This window comes from Anoplophora glabripennis, unplaced genomic scaffold (genome assembly GCF_000390285.2).
Source record: "Anoplophora glabripennis isolate ALB-LARVAE unplaced genomic scaffold, Agla_2.0 scaffold245, whole genome shotgun sequence".
NCBI lineage: Eukaryota > Metazoa > Arthropoda > Insecta > Coleoptera > Cerambycidae > Anoplophora > Anoplophora glabripennis.
In genome coordinates, this window is record NW_019416417.1 from 615441 (window position 1) to 634579 (window position 19139).

The 19139-nt window shown below is 32.4% G+C and overlaps 2 protein-coding genes across 2 annotated transcripts in view; both read left to right on the forward strand.

The window, feature by feature from the left end:
* The window catches only part of LOC111691509 (histone-lysine N-methyltransferase 2D-like), a 10296-nt gene extending 6298 nt beyond the window's left edge, over nucleotides 1-3998 (forward strand). The window contains exons 4-6 of the mRNA XM_023454498.1: nucleotides 1010-1201; nucleotides 1333-1435; nucleotides 1685-3998. Of these exons, the coding sequence (XP_023310266.1) occupies nucleotides 1010-1201; nucleotides 1333-1435; nucleotides 1685-3663 (2274 nt within the window). The 3' untranslated portion in view covers nucleotides 3664-3998. The remainder of the gene's footprint in view (nucleotides 1-1009; nucleotides 1202-1332; nucleotides 1436-1684) is intronic.
* A 12190-nt stretch (nucleotides 3999-16188) lies between these two features.
* LOC108905278 (histone-lysine N-methyltransferase 2D-like) overlaps nucleotides 16189-19139 on the forward strand; it is a 12727-nt gene continuing 9776 nt past the window's right edge. The window contains exon 1 of the mRNA XM_023454499.1: nucleotides 16189-16350. Coding sequence (XP_023310267.1) covers nucleotides 16189-16350 — 162 coding nt within the window. The remainder of the gene's footprint in view (nucleotides 16351-19139) is intronic.

Consider the following 19139-nt stretch of genomic DNA (forward strand, 5'->3'; position numbering starts at 1 on the left):
GATTCAAACCCAAGAGTTTTTCACGAGGTGCATACACAGCAACCGGAAAAATTAAATGTATGGGCTGGAATTTTCGGTGACCGGCTGGTGGGTCCTTTTTTTCTACCTGGTAATTTGACTGGCCAAATGTATTTGCAATTACTGGAAAACGCTATTGACCCTGCCTTGACTGATATTATTGAAAATGTTCCAAAGCATGATGAAGATCATTTGATTTTTCAACAGAACGGTGTTCCTCCGCATTATACGTTAAATGTCCGTCAGTATTTGGACCAACGTTTTCTACGGAATTGGATTGGGAGAAGAGGCAGCATTGAGTGGCCTCCACGATCACCGGATTTATCGCCCCTTGATTTCTTTTTGTGGGGATACCTAAAAAGTAAAATCTATAAAACACAGCCAGCGTCGCTGGAAGATTTGCGTCAAAGAATCGTCGACGAATGCCGTCGAATCACTCCGGAAATGCTTCGGAATGTGCGCGAACGTTTCGAACAAAATTTTTATTCTTGTATGGAAGCGGACGGTCATCAGTTTGAACATTTAATCAACTAAGTAGTAAGTAAGCAACGAAACATAGTTTAAATTTTAAAATGTAAATTTTTTTCAACGTATTGGGCGGACGAGTGGGCGGAATTATAAAATTTAAAGTCTGCTGTAAAGAGAATTAAGAGCTTTCAAAAGAAATATTACTCAACCTCCAATGCCATTCAAATATTTTGGGTCTGAGCAATCTAAAATCGACGGGTCTGAGCGTTTTTCTACAATCTTGACGCAGTTCCTGAAAATGGCTCTGTTTCGTTTTCATTTGGCCACCCTGTATAAATTAATTGTATGCAAAAGATTAAAATGCAGATTATCATCTTCAGCATCTTCAATCCTTTTACAGTTTCCCCTATCTGTCAATACTCACAGTAGTACGGCACATAACTTTATCCTAAGAAAATTACAAGCTTTTGATTGTGCCACCATGAGAATGCTTATCGTAGTACTAACGAATAATACATTTCAGAAAGTTATAGCGAAGGTATCTCCACCGTTTCATCGATTTCTGACTTTATGTCAATTGCTGACGGAAGATAAAGGCCCTGAGTTCCGTCACTACAGGACAAAGAAATATTCGTTACAGTTGAAGATACCAGACTCCGCCGAAATTCCGAATTTTCAGAACTGTACTCTTTTGACGCGGAAAGAAATTTTGCAGGTATTTAAAACTTGATATTTTAAGTTGCCAAAATAGAGAGATTGTCCTGGTCGCTTATTTTTCGTTATCAAAATTGCAATTTTGATTTGCTCTTAATGCCGCTATGTCAATATCTGCTCTTCTGTTTCTAGGTCACAGCAATATTTAAGGATTCTACAAAGCCTAAATTAACAACAGAAGTTGAGTTAATTATCGGACACTATTCAGATGAAGGAGTCTCTAAATATACGCAAGGTAGGTAGATGAATTTTTATGTCTCTTCTGGAATACCGAAGTTACTAATAGCTTGTTTAAATGAAAAAAAACTATCAAGTGGTCCTGTAAAATTGCATTGGAAACCTTTTGTCGCTATTCAATTTTTTGTGTTTCGTTTAACCACAAAAATGCGGGAAACTCACCGAATTTGTGTAAAGTTACAATTTTTTTAATAGAAAATTAGTTTCCTAAAATAATAATGGATAAATTTTGTATTTCTCGTTTCAGATTCTGTGAAAATTTGCCCACTCCCTTACGGTATCATGAGCAATCCGTCTATTGATGCTTCAAAAATGAATTTTCCCGACCTACCGACACGAGTGCCAATTTTATATCCTCCAGCTCGTAGCAGTCCCAGAAGCTCAACGGAACAGCTTAAGAACCGCCCAAAACTAGTACCGCCTTACCCAACAGAACAATTCTTCGATGCTGAACAGGTACCAGCATCTGAAGCAAAGAGATTTTCCCCACACCTTCCAAGAGAAAAAAATCTGCCTTACCCCCCAAGTGATTACTGTCCTTATCCCAAAGAAGATAACCCGCAATTTACTGCTGAGAAAATATCGGTGCCCGAAGCAACGAAATCTCCTCCATACCCTCTAAGAGGTGACTGTCCTTACCCCAAAGAAGGTAACCTTTCATCTAACGTTGAAAAGGAACTGATACCAGAAGCAAAGGAAAGAAATCTTCCTTACCCCCGAAGCGATGTCTGTCCTTATCCCAAACACGATAACCTTCCATCTAGTGTTGAAGAAGTACTGAATACAGGTGCAAAAACCCTTCCCTACTTTTCAAAAGAAGGAAATCTGCCTTACCCACCAGATAATTACTGTACTTATCCCAAAGAAGATAAGCCCTCATCTTCATCATACGAAAAGGAACTAATACCAGAAGCAAATGAAATAAATCTTCCTTACCCCCGAAGCGATGTCTGTCCTTATCCCAAACACGATAACCTTCCATCTAGTGTTGAAGAAGTACTGATTACAGATGCAAAAACCCTTCCCTACTTTTCAAAAGAAGGAAATCTGCCTTACCCACCAGATAATTACTGTACTTATCCCAAAGAAGATAAGCCCTCATCTTCATCATACGAAAAGGAACTAATACCAGAAGCAAATGAAATAAATCTTCCTTACCCCCGAAGCGATGTCTGTCCTTATCCCAAACACGATAACCTTCCATCTAGTGTTGAAGTACTGATTCCAGATGCAAAAACCCTTCCCTACCTTTCAAAGGAAGGAAATCTCCCTTACCCACCAGATAGTTACTGTCCTTATCCCAAAGAAGATAAGCCTTCATCTTCACCATACCCCAGTGGAAGCACCTGCCCTTATCCAACAAAGAAAAGTCAAACTTCTTCAACAGTTGGTGATCCTCCTTACCTTAAAAAAGAATTTAATGATGACAGGTTAGTTGACATGTCTCGTTCTAATGAGAAAACTTATCCTTATCGGACGGAAATAAAATTCCAAGTAAGTCCTTTATATTCTAAGAAGGGTACTCAAGGGTATAATAAAATAAAAGTGCCTTCAAGTTCAATTCGTACTTCATTCGAAGAAAATTCTCTGCCCTATCCAAGGGAAATCGAGGAGAAAACGCCGTTACTACACGAGTCAATTAGTGATGCTTCCGAATTACCTCAAAAAATGCCTATGCCTTCTATGCCTTCACAATCTTTTGGTTCGTTTGAAGGGGACGGTCTTCCTTATCCGAGCAAGATGCAGCCTCCTTATCCCATTACTGATACCTCAAACGTTACCGAATTTTCTTCCCCTGCGTTTGGAAACATTGCTCCATACCCTCCAGAAAAGCCAGCTCCTCACTCGACTGTTGGGTTCGCAGAGTTCACGCCCATGCCTATGCCTACAGACCAATCTTCTATCCCTTGCGGATCGATTGGATTCGCAGTGCCGACGTCTCTTTCAAAGAATCCTTTGAAAGAACACGCACAGCCTTCAGCTCCTCAACTGTCTGATATTAAATCTGCCCCCATAGCGAGAATAGAAGAGATTGAAGATCTACTCTTCATAGATTCGAATGAAGACGATGCTGAAATAACAGATGAGGAAAGGGAACGTGTTGCTCAGCCGAAACAAAGCTCTTCTAGGTCTGTTGCAGCACCACCGTCCTATGAAGACGCTTGCCAATCGCCGAAGAGGAAGAAGAAAGATCGAGTGAAGAGACAGATGGCGTTGGCCTCCTAGAAGTTCATTCCCGGTATAAATTTCTACGTGAATTATTTAATATAGTGGGAATTATATTTACTAACGCTATTTACTAAGCTTACAAATCAGCTTTACGTTTTTATTCAATAATTATCAGAGAACAGTTGGTCAGAAGATGATGAAGAGAAGAAAGTGATTACCTCGTTAATGCCAAATTTGAGTACAAAACTTAGCTATGTGCCTAATTAGATGTAAGCAAACTTTGTTTCAATATTTTTTTCTACAACGACAGCTTTTTTACATTCAAATAACCGTTTTCTAACATAACTTCCAATGTAAAAATTTGTATTTTATAAAAGTATACACAATAAAAGTTTTATCCCATCAATATTTTATTCATTATACTGTTTTAACAATGTGTATACTACTACTTCTCAATAAAAATTCTTTCCTGAAAGTATGGATCCTGTGGATCGAGCAACTCAAAACTTGCTACTACCTAAAGTTTGGTGAGAGATTTTTTTTGCTACGGTTAGTAAAAATATACTAACTGTAGCAAAATATCTGTATTAAATACGCGCCAAGAGAGTTGGCTTCTTACCGAAACGAAATATGCTCACACTAAGTAGAAAGTTTTGCTATAACTGTTCACTACCTACTTATAATACCTTGTGGTATTTCCAAGAAGAAAGATTGAAAAACGAACCATTTTCGATATATTAGATAGACGATTGTTCTTATTTCAACACTCCGTATCTCGAAAACAATTGACTTTCGGACTCAGATTTAAATCATTGTGGCTTGAACCCAGTCAAAGAATTGCCCCTTAAAGTTCGTTACATACACCTAATTAACATCACACGTAATTGTTACCAAAGGTATTAAAATTTACTTCCGTTTGATCAAAATTACTTTCCGTTTTTTTTTTTAATTTCTGACCGACAAGATCTGTCAATTCAGAGACGTACGGTATCTGTTTCATAAGGTCCATATTTGGATAAATCGTATATCCAGGGAGATTTTTGGCTTTTTGGCTTTCAAATGTTACTAGAAATTAAATTTTTCTATGCGCTTAAAAAAAAACGTGGGCTTAACTTTTGGCGGCACAATATGTTAAAAAATTCCAAAAATGTCATATTTTTCTTCCTATTTAATTATGTATCTTTTCAAGAGTTGATTTTAAGCGAAAATGGAAGAGGAAAAAATGTTTGTAATTAAATTTTTTACAAAATATGACTAGTTACAAATCGAATGAATCATGATTATTATTGTAAAAATCGAAAAAATCGCNATTGGGTGTAGGACCTTTAAACTTGGCTCAAGAAATCTTCATGTTATGTAGAATCATCACACCACATTTCATCAAAATCGGTTCTATGGATTTTGCATAATAATTTAGCAATCCGAATTTTGAAAAAAAAATTTGAAAGTTTTCAAAATTTTGCACAGCAAAAACCAAGGCCCTTACATACTTGAAAATTTAATCACATATAGAAGGGCTCTCAAGCTTTCAAACGCTTTTTGAAAAATTCGAATCCGTGAATTAGGAGAGCTCTGGCGCTTGTTTAAACATTGGTCGAATTTTTGTACTTATAAACAATTAGAATAACTTGTGAATATTCAACATAATCAAATTTTTTAAAATAGGTTTTAAAAGTTCTTGGAAAGACGCTTCTTAAAAAAAACTGATTGATTGATCAATTAATTACGAAGGTATAACCGATCAAAGTTAACTGTAATTTACACTTAATGTATTGGGACATCCGGTCTAATTTTTCGAAAAATGAGGTGTTAGACAACGCGGAAATTATATATATTATAATTATTTTGAGTTTGAAGATAGAGAAGTTGATGAATATAATATCGAAGAAGAAAACGAAGTCCCATGTAAAAAAGTTCAAATAAATTCTTAATATATATTTTTATAGGTACATATAAATAATAAATATAATATAGATTCATAAATTTAAAACAATTTGTATACATTTTTTAAATCCTGATTTATTAATGTATGAATAAAATATTATTGATTATTTATAATTAATTTATTAATTTAATCATCGTTTCTTTTGTGATTAAGGTATAATTCAAATATTATTTATTGTCTAAAATATAAGCAAATGAGAAATTAACTCATTATATTACTAATTTTCGACATATTTTGAAAATAATTGTTGCACGAAACTAACTTTGTACAGGACATAGCTAATACAATGCGAAACATCGCCTTATGTACATGTTAAAAATGTTGTCACCGCAGTTCTTGGTTGTGAAAATTCGAAATATTTGGAATTATTCAAATTTCGTGGCTGAAAACGTACATAGGTATTGTATTTTTTAAATCGAGAGAGTTGCACGAAACTAAATTTGTACAGGACATAGCTCATACAATACGAAATATCGCCTTAATGTTAAAAATGTTGTCACCGCCGTTCTTGATTGTGAAAATTCGAAATATTTGAAATTATTCAAATTTCCTGGCTGAAAACGTACATAAGTATTGTATTTTTGAAACCGAGAGAGTTGCACGAAACGCATAAAAAAGTTAAGAAGAATTTCAACAAATCAACTAGAATATGGTAGAATTTGTGCAGAAACAATTTTACCAAAACCAATAACTTCAAATGAAGATAATGTAATAAATGTGCTAGCCCATTTTAATGTTTATCCAGAATCCTCAACTCGTGCTGCATAGTATGATTTAGGCATTTCACGAGCCATTCACAGGATGCTAAGAACTAATGATATGCATTCATACTTTAAGCTACTTTCTGCTCTTCATCCGGGCGACGCCGTGGAATGTGTACAATTTTGTGAAACTATATTAGTGCGATACCAAGAAGATCCACAATTTTTGCAACATATTATACATATAGACAGACGGGTCAAAATTTACGAGAGAAGGTATTTTTAATAGACATAATACTCATTTGTGGTCATCTGAGAATCTTCATGTTATCCGGGATAGGAAACTTTCAAAATAAATTTAGCGTAAATGTTTTCTGTCTAATTAAAGATAACCAAATTTCTTACCATATCCACGAAGAAAATTTAAATGCTGACAGATATCTCAATATTTTGTAAACGGTTATGTCAGATTTTCTAGATGATATGCCTTTAGACCAACTAAGGAGTACCCGGTACATATTTTTTGAGTACTCTTTGTTTTTGAAATTCTTCACTCTCTTCCTAACGTCTTGTATTGCATAACTGAGTATAATCGGTTAAGTAATAACAATAACGCAGTATCTGGTAGTTAATTTCATTATGTGAGCCAATTCATTCAACAATTATCAATGATTATTTCCAGACGTAGAGAAAACCAGTCTACGTAACTGCGAAAAGCATTGCAACATTGCGTAAAAATTGACATATTTCTTTTAGTCCAGGCGGTATCTGTCTTACAAAGGGTGTACTTGGGTAAAACGCATATGATCGGAGATTTTTGCTTTAACGGCTTCTAAATAACATCAGAAATGATAATTTTTCTAGGCAAATAAAAAAAAACGTGGGCTTAATTGTTATTACAAAAAAGTATAAAAAAATAACAAAAAAAATCATTTTTTTCTTGGATTTCTCGTCGACAACTTAGCAACTATTCATTTTAGACAAAAATGGAAGAGGAAAAAAGTTTTGTAATTAAATTTTGAACAAGATAGAGTTATTTGCAATTCGAAAACATAATTAATGTTGTTGCAAAAATCGGAAAAATCATTTAAAAAATTGCAAAAATTGCTAGTTTATTTGTCAATTTTTTTCAGACACTTGAATAATACCTAGGATCTTCATACTTTTCCCAATTAAACTTCTTAGTGCATAGAATCATCACACCAAATTTCATCCAATTCGGTTCGATAGTTTTTACATAATAATTGTTTAATTTTTTTTATTTTTTTTAAATTAAAAAATTTTCAAAATCAAATTTCTAAAAATCTAAAGCCTTTGAATACTTGAAAATTTCACCACAAAAAGAAGAGCTCTCAAGCTTTAAAATGCTTTTTGAAAAATTCAAATCGGACGATTAGGTGAGCCGTGGTGATTGTTTAAACATTTTCGCAATTTTCACGCTTATAAACAATTGCAATAATTTAATGTTTTTTTCAAATTTTTGGTAATACTAGTAAGTTTGTTTAAATATTATAAAATTGTTTAAACAATAATTATTTAAATAAACAACTGAAAATTGGTATTAATTTTTAGTTGTACGATAAATTTCTAAAAGTCTTTCAAAAATTATTACTCACATAAATTGTGAATAATTATAATTTTAATTTTTTCGTTTACTTTTAAAATATTTATCTAAAATTTATTTTTTATTTATAAAAAAAGTATAAGAATCTTTTGGATACTTAATTAATACCAACAACATGGTGCAACATGCAAAAATTTTGGTCGTGAAAATTAACAGTAAATAAATAAACATAATAAATTAATCATTTTTTAAAGTAACTGTTTATCGGCATGTCAAAAGTCCAATAATTAATAATAAAATGTAGTTGAAAATATGATAATTGAATTTTTTAGTTGCGAGACATCGATTTAAAAAAAAATCATCGAAATTGGTCCATTAGACGCTGAGATAAGTGAAATTTTTCCGAGTGTCGCAATTTTGAACTCGAGAATTCAGATCGGAGTAGCTGTGTGTTTGCTCCCCCCACCACTGATACCTCATTGATTTCACGCGGTCTTGAATATCTTTGAGTGACATTTTAAATGGGACGCCCGTGATTGCAAATTTTGAAAATTTATATCTGGAAAGTACTCGGAATAACAAACCTATTGGTTCAAAAAACAGCCCTTATAGTTTTGCTGTAAATAAGGGTTAACTTTAACGGGCTATAACTCCGAAAATAATGGGCGGATCATCAGGTTTTTTTTTAAATACTCGCCTTTCCGAGTACTTTCAAACCATATTTTAAAATAAAAAAAAATTTGAAAAAACATTAAATTATTGCAATTGTTTATAAGCGTGAAAATTGCGAAAATGTTTAAACAATCACCACGGCTCACCTAATCGTCCGATTTGAATTTTTCAAAAAGCATTTTAAAGCTTGAGAGCTCTTCTTTTTGTGGTGAAATTTTCAAGTATTCAAAGGCTTTAGATTTTTAGAAATTTGATTTTGAAAATTTTTTAATTTAAAAAAATTAAAAAATTAAACAATTATTATGTAAAAACTATCGAACCGAATTGGATGAAATTTGGTGTGATGATTCTATGCATTAAGAAGTTTAATTAGAAAAAGTATTAAGATCCTAGGTATTATTCAAGTGTCTGAAAAAAATTTACAAATAAACTAGCATTTTTGCAATTTTTTTAAATGATTTTTCCGATTCTTGCAACAACAATAATTATTTTTTCGAATTCCAACTAACTCTATCGTAATCAAAATTTAATTACAAAACTTTTTTCCTTTTCAATTTTTGTCTAAAACGAATAGTTGCTAAGTTGTCGACGAGAAATCGAAGAAAAAAATGAATTTTTTTGCTATTTTATTATACTTTTTTGCAATAACAATTAAGCCCACGTTTTCTTTTATTTGCATAGAAATATTATCATTTCTGATGTTATTTAAAAGCCGTTAAAGCAAAAATCTCCGATCATATGCGTTTTATTTTTATCAAGATTACAATTTATATACAAGTGTTTACAGAGTTTATTAACATAAAACCGCGATAACTTTGTGAAATGATAACAATATTTGGGAGTGTATCTTGGGACGGTTAGGTTTATTTGGTGACCTTATTTGTTTGTAACCTCGTCTGCAGTCAGTGACGGACAACAGAGTGAGTGCAAAAATGCTTTTAAATTTCCCCCGACTGGTTTCTGAAGTACATCTGAGGTGGCCATGTGTAATATGATGGCCTGTTTGATTTATTATTGCGAACGACGCACTGCTATTCAGACGTTCATTGCATTGTAAGACAAAACGAAATAAATGGGAGTAAGTGGGGCAGAATAGAGTGGTGCTAAGAAGATATACCACTAAAATACTAAACTCAAAACATTTGTTAAAACTATAAATAATTAATTTTTGCAGGTAATTATTTACTATATTTACTAAGTCTAACTCGACTATGTAAATTATTTTAAAAAATGGACCTCATATTAAAGTTTCACACTGTGTAAATCATCTAACTTTGTAAAGATAAGTGAACTTTCACATAAAGTTAGGTTAGGTCAGGTTACACGTTAAATAAATAAAAACTTAATCATATTATTTAACCTAGCTTTATTATACAGGGTAATGATATGTATGGCCACACGAGGGAACGAAGTTACTTTTTCTTTAGTGGAACACCCTGTATGTTATTCCATATTTCAATTCTTCTCGGAACTCTAAACAAAATTCATATATCACATCATGTGCCTAAACTTCACCGTTTTCGAGATATCGAACTTTAAAAACCAATTTCTTATAAATTATACAAAAATATTTTGGTCTATAAAGTTTATAGTCAATCCAGTTAACTTTTGAATGTTTCTAGCTCCATAACAACGCCACCTCGTTCTTTTGTCTAATAGTGATTATCTCGACAACACCAGTCAAAAATGCATTTAGTGTGAATCATTTTCTTGCAAAAATGACACGTGAAACCGTATTGAAGTGTTAATGATCATGGGATAAGGTGACAAAGTAGTAGATATTTTTCATGAATTGAAATTCAAAAACATTGCAGCGTTTTCATGAAACTGGTGTTACAGATCGAAGAAAAACTGGAAGACCGGTTTTCACTAAAGATGCTAAATATTATATACAATAACATATTAGTTTCCACAGTCATAAAAATGGGAGGAAGATCGTTTACAGGGTGGTTATGTATAATTTTTACGTAAATTCACGTTTTTCGCTTATAACTTTTTTGTGTTCATTTCCACGAAGTGAAGTACTTTTTTCCGTCTTCAAAAGATCTACAAAACTAGCCATCGAGCGTCAAAAAATATTGATTAGATCAAAAGTTATAAACAGAAGAAGTTTATTTATGACTTTTCAATTAAACATTTATTAATACCAGAACGTTTTGGCATCGCATTCCTCTCGTTCCTTATCACTGTCTAATAACTCACACGAAATCTGGAATCGGTAAGTTGAATAGTTTACAAGTTATTGCCTTATAAACAAATTAACTAATTATTAGTCTGGACGATCCAGAGCATCGTGAAAAGCCGTTCCTTGTGAACCACTATTGAGGACTCTTCAAGTACACGGTGTTTCTAAAATAGGGTTCCAAACCTCTGCTGCGTTTATAACTCATTAAAATAAGACAAAAAGTTCCTATTAACATGTGCCCTAAAACGCACCCTTAGGAAGTTATATGCAGAAGTTTGGAACCCTATTTTAGAAACACCCTGTATACAAATTAACGATTTACAAACAATACTGACGTGTAGGGTTAAAACATAGGCCACAATTCAGATTCAGTGATCGAAAATATGAAAGAATGCTCTCCTTCACTCCTCAGATAACTTTTTTTTGTGGACTTGTGAACCAGCCATAAACAATTTTACTTTTGCCGAAGTTATTTTTTTGTAAAAAAAAGTTCATATAAACGTAGGTCGAAATATTCTTCGTTTCCGAGATACAGAGTGTTTAAATTTTAGTTATTTATTTATTTGTTAATTATTTCAGAGTTTTAAAGATATTGACTCGAAATTTGAAAAACGGTTTGGAGGGGTAAATGTGCATTTTTTGGGGTGATACGAATATTTCACCAGTGGGGTTCGTGCGAGAATACCACAAGATTTTTTTAATAAAAAAAAATCGTACGCCATTGACTTTTCCCGTTTTGATATATTTTTAGAAATACGCCATCAAGTCTGAATGAAATTGGTCTCTTCATTTTTTCGTAGGATGCTCCGTTTTTTGAGGAAAAACATAAACCATATTTTACTGTTGTTGCTTTAATTTCTATTGATACATTATCTAGTATATTTCTAAATAAAATACAACTATCACATTTCAAGTCAATATCTAAAATTGTTTTACATAATAAATAAATAAAAAATTAAAATTTAAACACTCTGTGAACTTTTTTCACAAAATAACTTCACCCCCTAAAATATTTCGCACTTATTTACAAACACCCTGTATACCATTAATCTCACTGTTTATAAATGTCATACAAAGTGTTCACAAAATCGTACAAAATGTTATCTTTTTCAAATGCAAAAATTTAGTTGTTTTCGAATGGAACACCCTTTATTTTTTAACTGGATGTGAAACACCAAATCCATATTTTTTTCATCAAAAAATGGTAAATATCGGAAAAGAATTAAAAACATTATTTTTATAATATTAACAGTCAAAATATATATTTTTCCGAATCTAGAGGAAAGATTTTTGGGTTAGTTTCGAAAAAAAATGTTTTTTTTACGATTGTGTAGCGAATATTGTATAAAAAATTTAAAGAAAGAATATTTCTTTTTAAATAAATTTTTTTTTTGTTCAACATTTTTTGATGAATAAAAATGAATTTTTGCGAAAACAAATTCAATTTAAAAAATTAATAAAAGGTCATTCAGCGACAAATCATAGTATAAAGCTACTGAACAGCTCAATTAAACTAATAGGCTGAAAGGCGAGATTGCCAACAAAAATTATTAAGGCCTGTGGACCCTTTAAAAGGGAAGCAAACATTTTGAAATTTTTTTTCTGCTGGATTTCTTATGATTTCCTAAAGCTGGTCAATGATAATAATTTTTGACCTTCAGATCTTGAAACTAGAAACGTCAAGCCTCTATTTGCTTTTTTTATTGCGCTACAACCATTGCAACAAATCACCTAAAAATTTAGGATTTTGTTTATCCTTTAATTTTTAAATGTAGGTAGTTTGTTTCCAATAAAATCAACAATAAAATATACAATAAACAATCGTTTATGTCGATTACAGCCAAACGTATTTTTAAATCATCAGCGTAGAGTTTTTATATAAAAGACCATTCCAGAAGTTCTCAATAATTTTTAACAATTCTGATTATTTTTAATGTTAAGCAAACTTTTGCAATGGTTTTGGTCATTTAAAATGTTTATTATTAATATGTATTCTAAGTAATTAACATTAAAACGTTCGTGAACAGCTTATGTTAATGAACCATTTTTTTAACAATTATATTTGTTTCAGAACTTCTTTATAATGTCGCTTGTACTAGTGATAGAAAATCCGAACCAAGATTTTTCCCCTGGTCAGACAATCGTGGGAAGAGTGTACTGTTCACCTAAAAATCCCAGCTTTATGGGTAAGAAAATAATATCCCTGTCAAATTGTCGATAACTGGCAACTTTTAAAATTTAAAATTTTAGTGACTAATTAATTATTCATTACTAACTATAGTCACTAAAATCATTAAAATTTTGATATAAGGTTAATTAGAGCTTAAAATATTACTATGAATGAATGCGTTGTTTGAGACATCTGTCAATAAGTTTTGACATAAGCCTACTTTGAGAAAAGTAACTTATTTTATACACCATAAGAGTTTAAATAAAAGCCTTTTTTCTCGAAAATCGTCCACATTAGGAAGTTCTAACAAGAGTACATTATTTTTAGAAAATAAAATTGTACATTACAAATTGGAGCCCGAATGGTAAAAAACCTAACCTTAAAAAAATTAGAACTTAAAATGTAATGGGAATGTGGCATAACTAACGTCCTCTATGAAATATCCAAAAAAATAATTAGACCAGCGTATTTGGCGTCCCTTAAAAACCCCGGAATACCAAATTTCATAAAAATATTTCGCACCGTTTGGAAATTTTCGTAAAAAATCTATTTAAGAATTTTTATTTTGTCGATCTGTATCTCGAAAACAGGAGATAGACATATAGTTCAGAAGACAAAAAATTCTTATTTTTTGTCGTACTATCACCCCCTGTATTTACGGGAGGTCTTCCTTAAACACCCTGTATATGATAATTTTATACATATACAGGGTGTCCCATAAGCACATGATCAAAAAGGTACTGCGACATTCTTTGGCTCAAAAGAAGACGATTTGACCTAACTTTAATTAAGAAAAAATTTCTGGTTCCTCTGCTATTGACCGTCAAAGTTCTTGAAAAAAAAATATTTTTTGTAATATCTGGAGAATGTTAAGATGGATTTTAATGAAACTTACTGTGAACTTGTTCCTAAGTAAAATTCATGTTTTGATGAAGCAACCGCGTCCATCTGCCTTGGGCTAGTGGTAAATTTTTGAGTGTCGTGGTACAAGAATTACCAGAGCTTTTTATTTGGTCGCTGGAATTAATTTATTTTATTTTATTGATGCATCAGTCCTATTTCGAGATTTTCGTGCTCTTGGTAAAATCTTGTAGCATTCATAGTTTTTACGCAATTTTTTTTTCAATTTTAGACAATTATTATCACTACTATTCAAGTACAACAACCATTCACTACAATTACTACTATCGTAGTAAGCGATGATGTCATTTTATAATAAATGAATTGTCAATCAATTCGTTTCAAATGGCGTTTTCTAATGAAGAGATGACCGACTGATCAAAGTCTTAGGGTTTTGCGAAGACAACTTGGGCGGGAGTGTGCGCGTCTACGCGGCGCAATACCCAAATCGACGGGTTCCAAATTACCGATTTACATGGATTGGGAGACTGAGCAATTTGGTGTTCGAGCTGTTGACTGTGTGGATCGTCCTCAAGTACGCAGCAGTTGAGGGAGACGTTTTAAATAGGGTCGCTGAAGATCCAAATATCAGTACTCGCCGTCTGATAGTGGAATTTGGCGTACCAAAAAGTACAACTCACCGCATCATAAGACAGCAGCTTCTCCATCCTTATCATGCGACGTCTATTCAGGAGCTTTTACTGTACCATTTTGAGAGAAGACTCAATTTCGCCCTTTTATTTAAGGAGCGTCAGCACGCGATCCAAATTTCACCAGCCGAATTTTATTCACCATTATGCAGAAGAAATCCCTTATGTGAGGTGTATTAACCACTTTCAGGTGGAATTTCCAGTAAATGTTTGGGCCGGGATCATCGGTGACATCCTCTTCAATCAATTTTCTGACGAATACCTTTCCGGTTCTAATGGAAGATGTCCCTCTCGTTCTTCGTGCTCAGATATGGTTGATGCACGATGGTGCTCCTCCGCAGTTTAGTGCAAATGTAACTGCACATTTAAATAATACTTTTCCACACAAGTGGATCGGAAGAAGAGGGAGAGATGTTCCTGTCGAATGGCCCCCCAGGTCCCCCAACTTAACGTTGTTAGATTTTTTTCTATGGGGAGCCTTGAAGAATAAAGTTTACGCTACCCCTGTGGAATCCCAGGAAGAATTATTGCGTAGGATTCAAAACGAGGCGGATGTAATACGGAAAGATGCAAAAATGTTGAGGATGGCTCAATTTAGTTTCAATTGGATCCAGCTATGCATCTAAGAAAATGGGGGGCATATCGAACATGTCTTGTAATTCCACCATCATCTATCGCATCTATGTAACTATCATCAAGTTTCAATAAAGAGAATTATGTCTTTCCTAAGTACGTCTTTACATTTTTTGGGTGTTAAAAAATAAATCTAATGTAGTAAAATGATATTCAATCCGTCGCATTGCGACATACTTTAAAGTTGCGACCATTTTACTTTCAATATTGATATCCTAGGTAAAAGAATTGGCAATTATTATTAGAGAAAGCTGGGTAAAAGGGCAGATTTACTGCGATATATTTAAAATTGTTAAATCGCATCGAAACAGAAAACAGTTTTTTGCGTAAAAACTATGAATGCTACAAGATTTCACCAAGATACTTACTACGATAGTAGAGATTGTAGTGAGTATTTGTTGTACTTGAGTAGTAGTGATAATGATTGTCTAAACCTGAAAAAAAATTTTTGCATAAAAACTGTGAATGCTACAAGATTTTACCAAGAGCACGAAAATCTCGAAAAAGGACTGATGCATCAATAAAAATATTAATAACATAATAACATTCTCCAGATATTACAAAAAACTTATTTTTTTTCAAGAACTTTGACAGTCAATAGCAGAGGAGCCAGACATTTTTTCTTAATGGAAGTTAGGTCAAATCGTCTTCTTTTGAGCCAAAGAATATTGCCTTCTTGATCATGTTCTTATCAGACACCCTGTAGATATTTTCAATCCACTAATATTCGTTCTCATTCTAGAAGTGAAGATCAAACTGGTGGGAAAAGAATGTACTTATTATACTGAACCGAGTAAAAATCGTTCCAGTCCAATTGTTCGATGTTGGATACACAATTTTTTACAAACAGAAGATGCCACCGTAGGATCAGGTAAGAATACAGGGCGTTTCAAATACCAAGTGCCTATGCCCACGGGGGAAGTTGTCCTATCCAAAAATGTGACAATTAGTTCTCTCACTTTACCACCCATTGTCCATAGCAACTTCCACTTCTAAGGTAAAATCCACTTATTTCCTTAAAAACTATGTATTAATAGTCTATTTACTGTAGTGGGAGCAGATAAAATTTTTTTCTTCTTTGGCGCTGTTTCACAGTAGTTACACACACAACTATTTTCTAGGGTTCTTCAGTACTGGCGAACGAAAGTTTCCTTTCTCACTGATGCTGCCCAAGAGCATTCCCAGTAGCTATATGGGAAAATATGGCTACGTGAAGTACTTCCTTAAAGCTTACCTGACATCTAACTCTGAAGAGACAGAGAAGGATAAAATAGAATTCAACGTATTCTCTCCCATCCGCCTGAAATTGTCAGATATGTCACTGGTAAGGTCACGTAGGTCATAATGGCGTCTGTAATTGGTCAGGTTTGATGTCCTCATTATTTTACACATAACCTTTAATGCCGAATATAATTATTACAAGAAAGGTGATTTTTAAAAAATGTAGATGAGGTAGATGGAATATTTTTTACTCGTATTTACGAAGTTTTAAATAAATTTGTAACATTCGAAGTGGTTTGAAAAGGAAACGATTTCGTATACAGGGTGCTTCGTAATAGTATGTCTTCATTCGGGGGGTGAATCTGTGCATGATTTTAAATAAAAAATTTATGTAAACATATGTCTGTAAATGTTTGGATACAATGGTCCAGGGTTTTAAAGTTTCAATAATTTTTCTGTTTTTTTCTTTGCATCTAACACAGTTTTTGAGTATGTAACTCAAATTTGGAACTTAGGCTAACTTATATTATCTGCATCACTATAATCCATTTTATTCGTAATATTATACAGGGCGATTTTGACAAATAATGATTGATGATACCCTCACCTCCGCTACTGGTGAGTTTCTAAAGCTGGTAATTTTTTGTTTCATACCTACTGTCATACTAAATGCACACCGAATTTGGTTAAATTATCTCAAGCGGTTTAGAAATAAAAAATTAAAAACTGATTTTTTTTCATTTTTGACACGTTGTAGCTGGACAATAGGTGTACTAAGACCCCACATTTATATCACAAAAAAAAACCCTTATTTTTGTCCACAGAATACGCCCCTGAATCTTTGACCTCTACTTAAGAAACACCCTGTATATTAATGATATTCAAAATTAAATTAATGCTAAACCAGAATCCTTTTAGAAATATAGCAGTGAAGTAAAAAATAATTCAGACAATAAAGGTACGTCAGGGTGTAACATTGAATGGAGGTCATAATTAGTCAGAAAGAAAGAAACAAACAAACAAACAAACAAACAAACAAACAAACAAACAAGCAAGGAAGCAAGCAAGCAAGCAAAGAAACAAAGAAACAAAGAAACAAAGAAACAAAGAAACAAAGAAACAAAGGAACAAAGGAACAAAGGAACAAAGGAACAAAGGAACAAAGGAACAAAGGAACAAAGGAACAAAGGAACAAAGGAACAAAGGAACAAAGGAACAAAGGAACAAAGGAACAAAGGAACAAAGGAACAAAGGAACAAAGGAACAAAGGAACAAAGGAACAAAGAAACAAAGAAACAAAGAAACAAAGAGACGAACAAACAAATAAACACACAAGCAAACAAACAAACAAAGAGACGAACAAACAAATAAACAAACAAACAGACAAACAAACAAAGAGATAAACAAATAAATGAACAAACAAGCAAGCAAGTAAACAAATAATCCAACAAACAAAAAAACAAAGAAATAAATAATAAATTCGATTTTTGACGTATAATCTCATCATACAGTTTTTGAAAAGAAAGTTTAATCAAATTATATGTGGCAGTGAAGATGAGCTAAGTACAGAAACTAGATAAGCTTTTTACTGGTCGTGACTTTTTTTAATGAATTATTATTAGTCAAAAACAATGTGTTCATGAAATATTTTTTACTAATATAACGTGTCCCAAAATTCACGTAAGAAGTAATTTTGATAGAGAACACAGCTTTTTAATTAGAAATACTAATTTTTTTTATTGTTTCATAAATTATAGTAAGTATAATTATTGTTTAAACAAAATAAAAAAAAGAGTTTTATTTGGAAATAATTTTTTTTGTTAAATACAGTTAAAATTAAGAAAAAATAGTACTTTAAAATTATAATTTTTGAAAAAAACCAAATTGCAAATTGATGAATGTAATCAAATTGTTTAAAAATTAAAAAAAAGAGTGTTAACTTACTTTAAAAATTTACTGTGGCCGTCCTAATCAACCGATTTCAATTTTTCAAAAACCATTTGAAAAGTTGAACGGTCTTTTCTATGTGAAAAAATTTTCAATTATCTAGATGTTTTATTTGAAGTTGTGCAACATTTTAAAAATTCGAACACTTTTCTTCAAAATTTTTTTCAAAAAATTATTTTGCGAAAATCGTCGAACCGATTTTCATGAAATTTAGTGTGTTGTTTTATTATACTCTAAAGTTATTTTTTACCAAAATTAGAATGCCCTCGGAGCAATTAAAATATGAAAAAAAATATTCAAAAAACTTGATTATTTTGCCTTTTTTCATCAATTATAGCTATTTTGCAACATTGGCAATAAATTTAAACACTTTTAACTTACAGTATATTGTGCAAAATTCAATTCTAAAACTTTTTTCCTCTTCAATGTTCTTCCAAAATGCATAGGTTCCAAGATATAAGTAAAAAACTCAGATAAAATAGGTATTTTTAAAAAAATTTTAAACATATTTGCAATTTTGAAAATGTTCCGGACCTCGCCCAGATCTAGGGATCTACATTTTTATTATGTGAGTTGTACTGAAGGTATTCCAGCAAAAATTAGCTTGCCCCCTCTTACATCCAAGAAGTGGGGTATTTCGACAGATCCGCCCTGGTCTATCTTCAAAGTAGACGAACAGGGGCTGCGCACTCTCTGTGGTGGGGGAGGATTACGCAATAGTTCATACACTTGCCATTTTGGCGCTAGCATCTAGGAATCTTGGGTGTTGTTGATAAAACAGGAACCAAGTTTATCATTTACTATTTGAATTTATTTTGTTTTGTGGATGGTGTTATGATATTGTTGTATTTTATTTATTGTTAATTGATTATAAACTATAATAGGACAATGGTTTTTGTGTGTTGTGGACCGAATTGTGATGAAAATGTAAGTAAGAATTAAAAC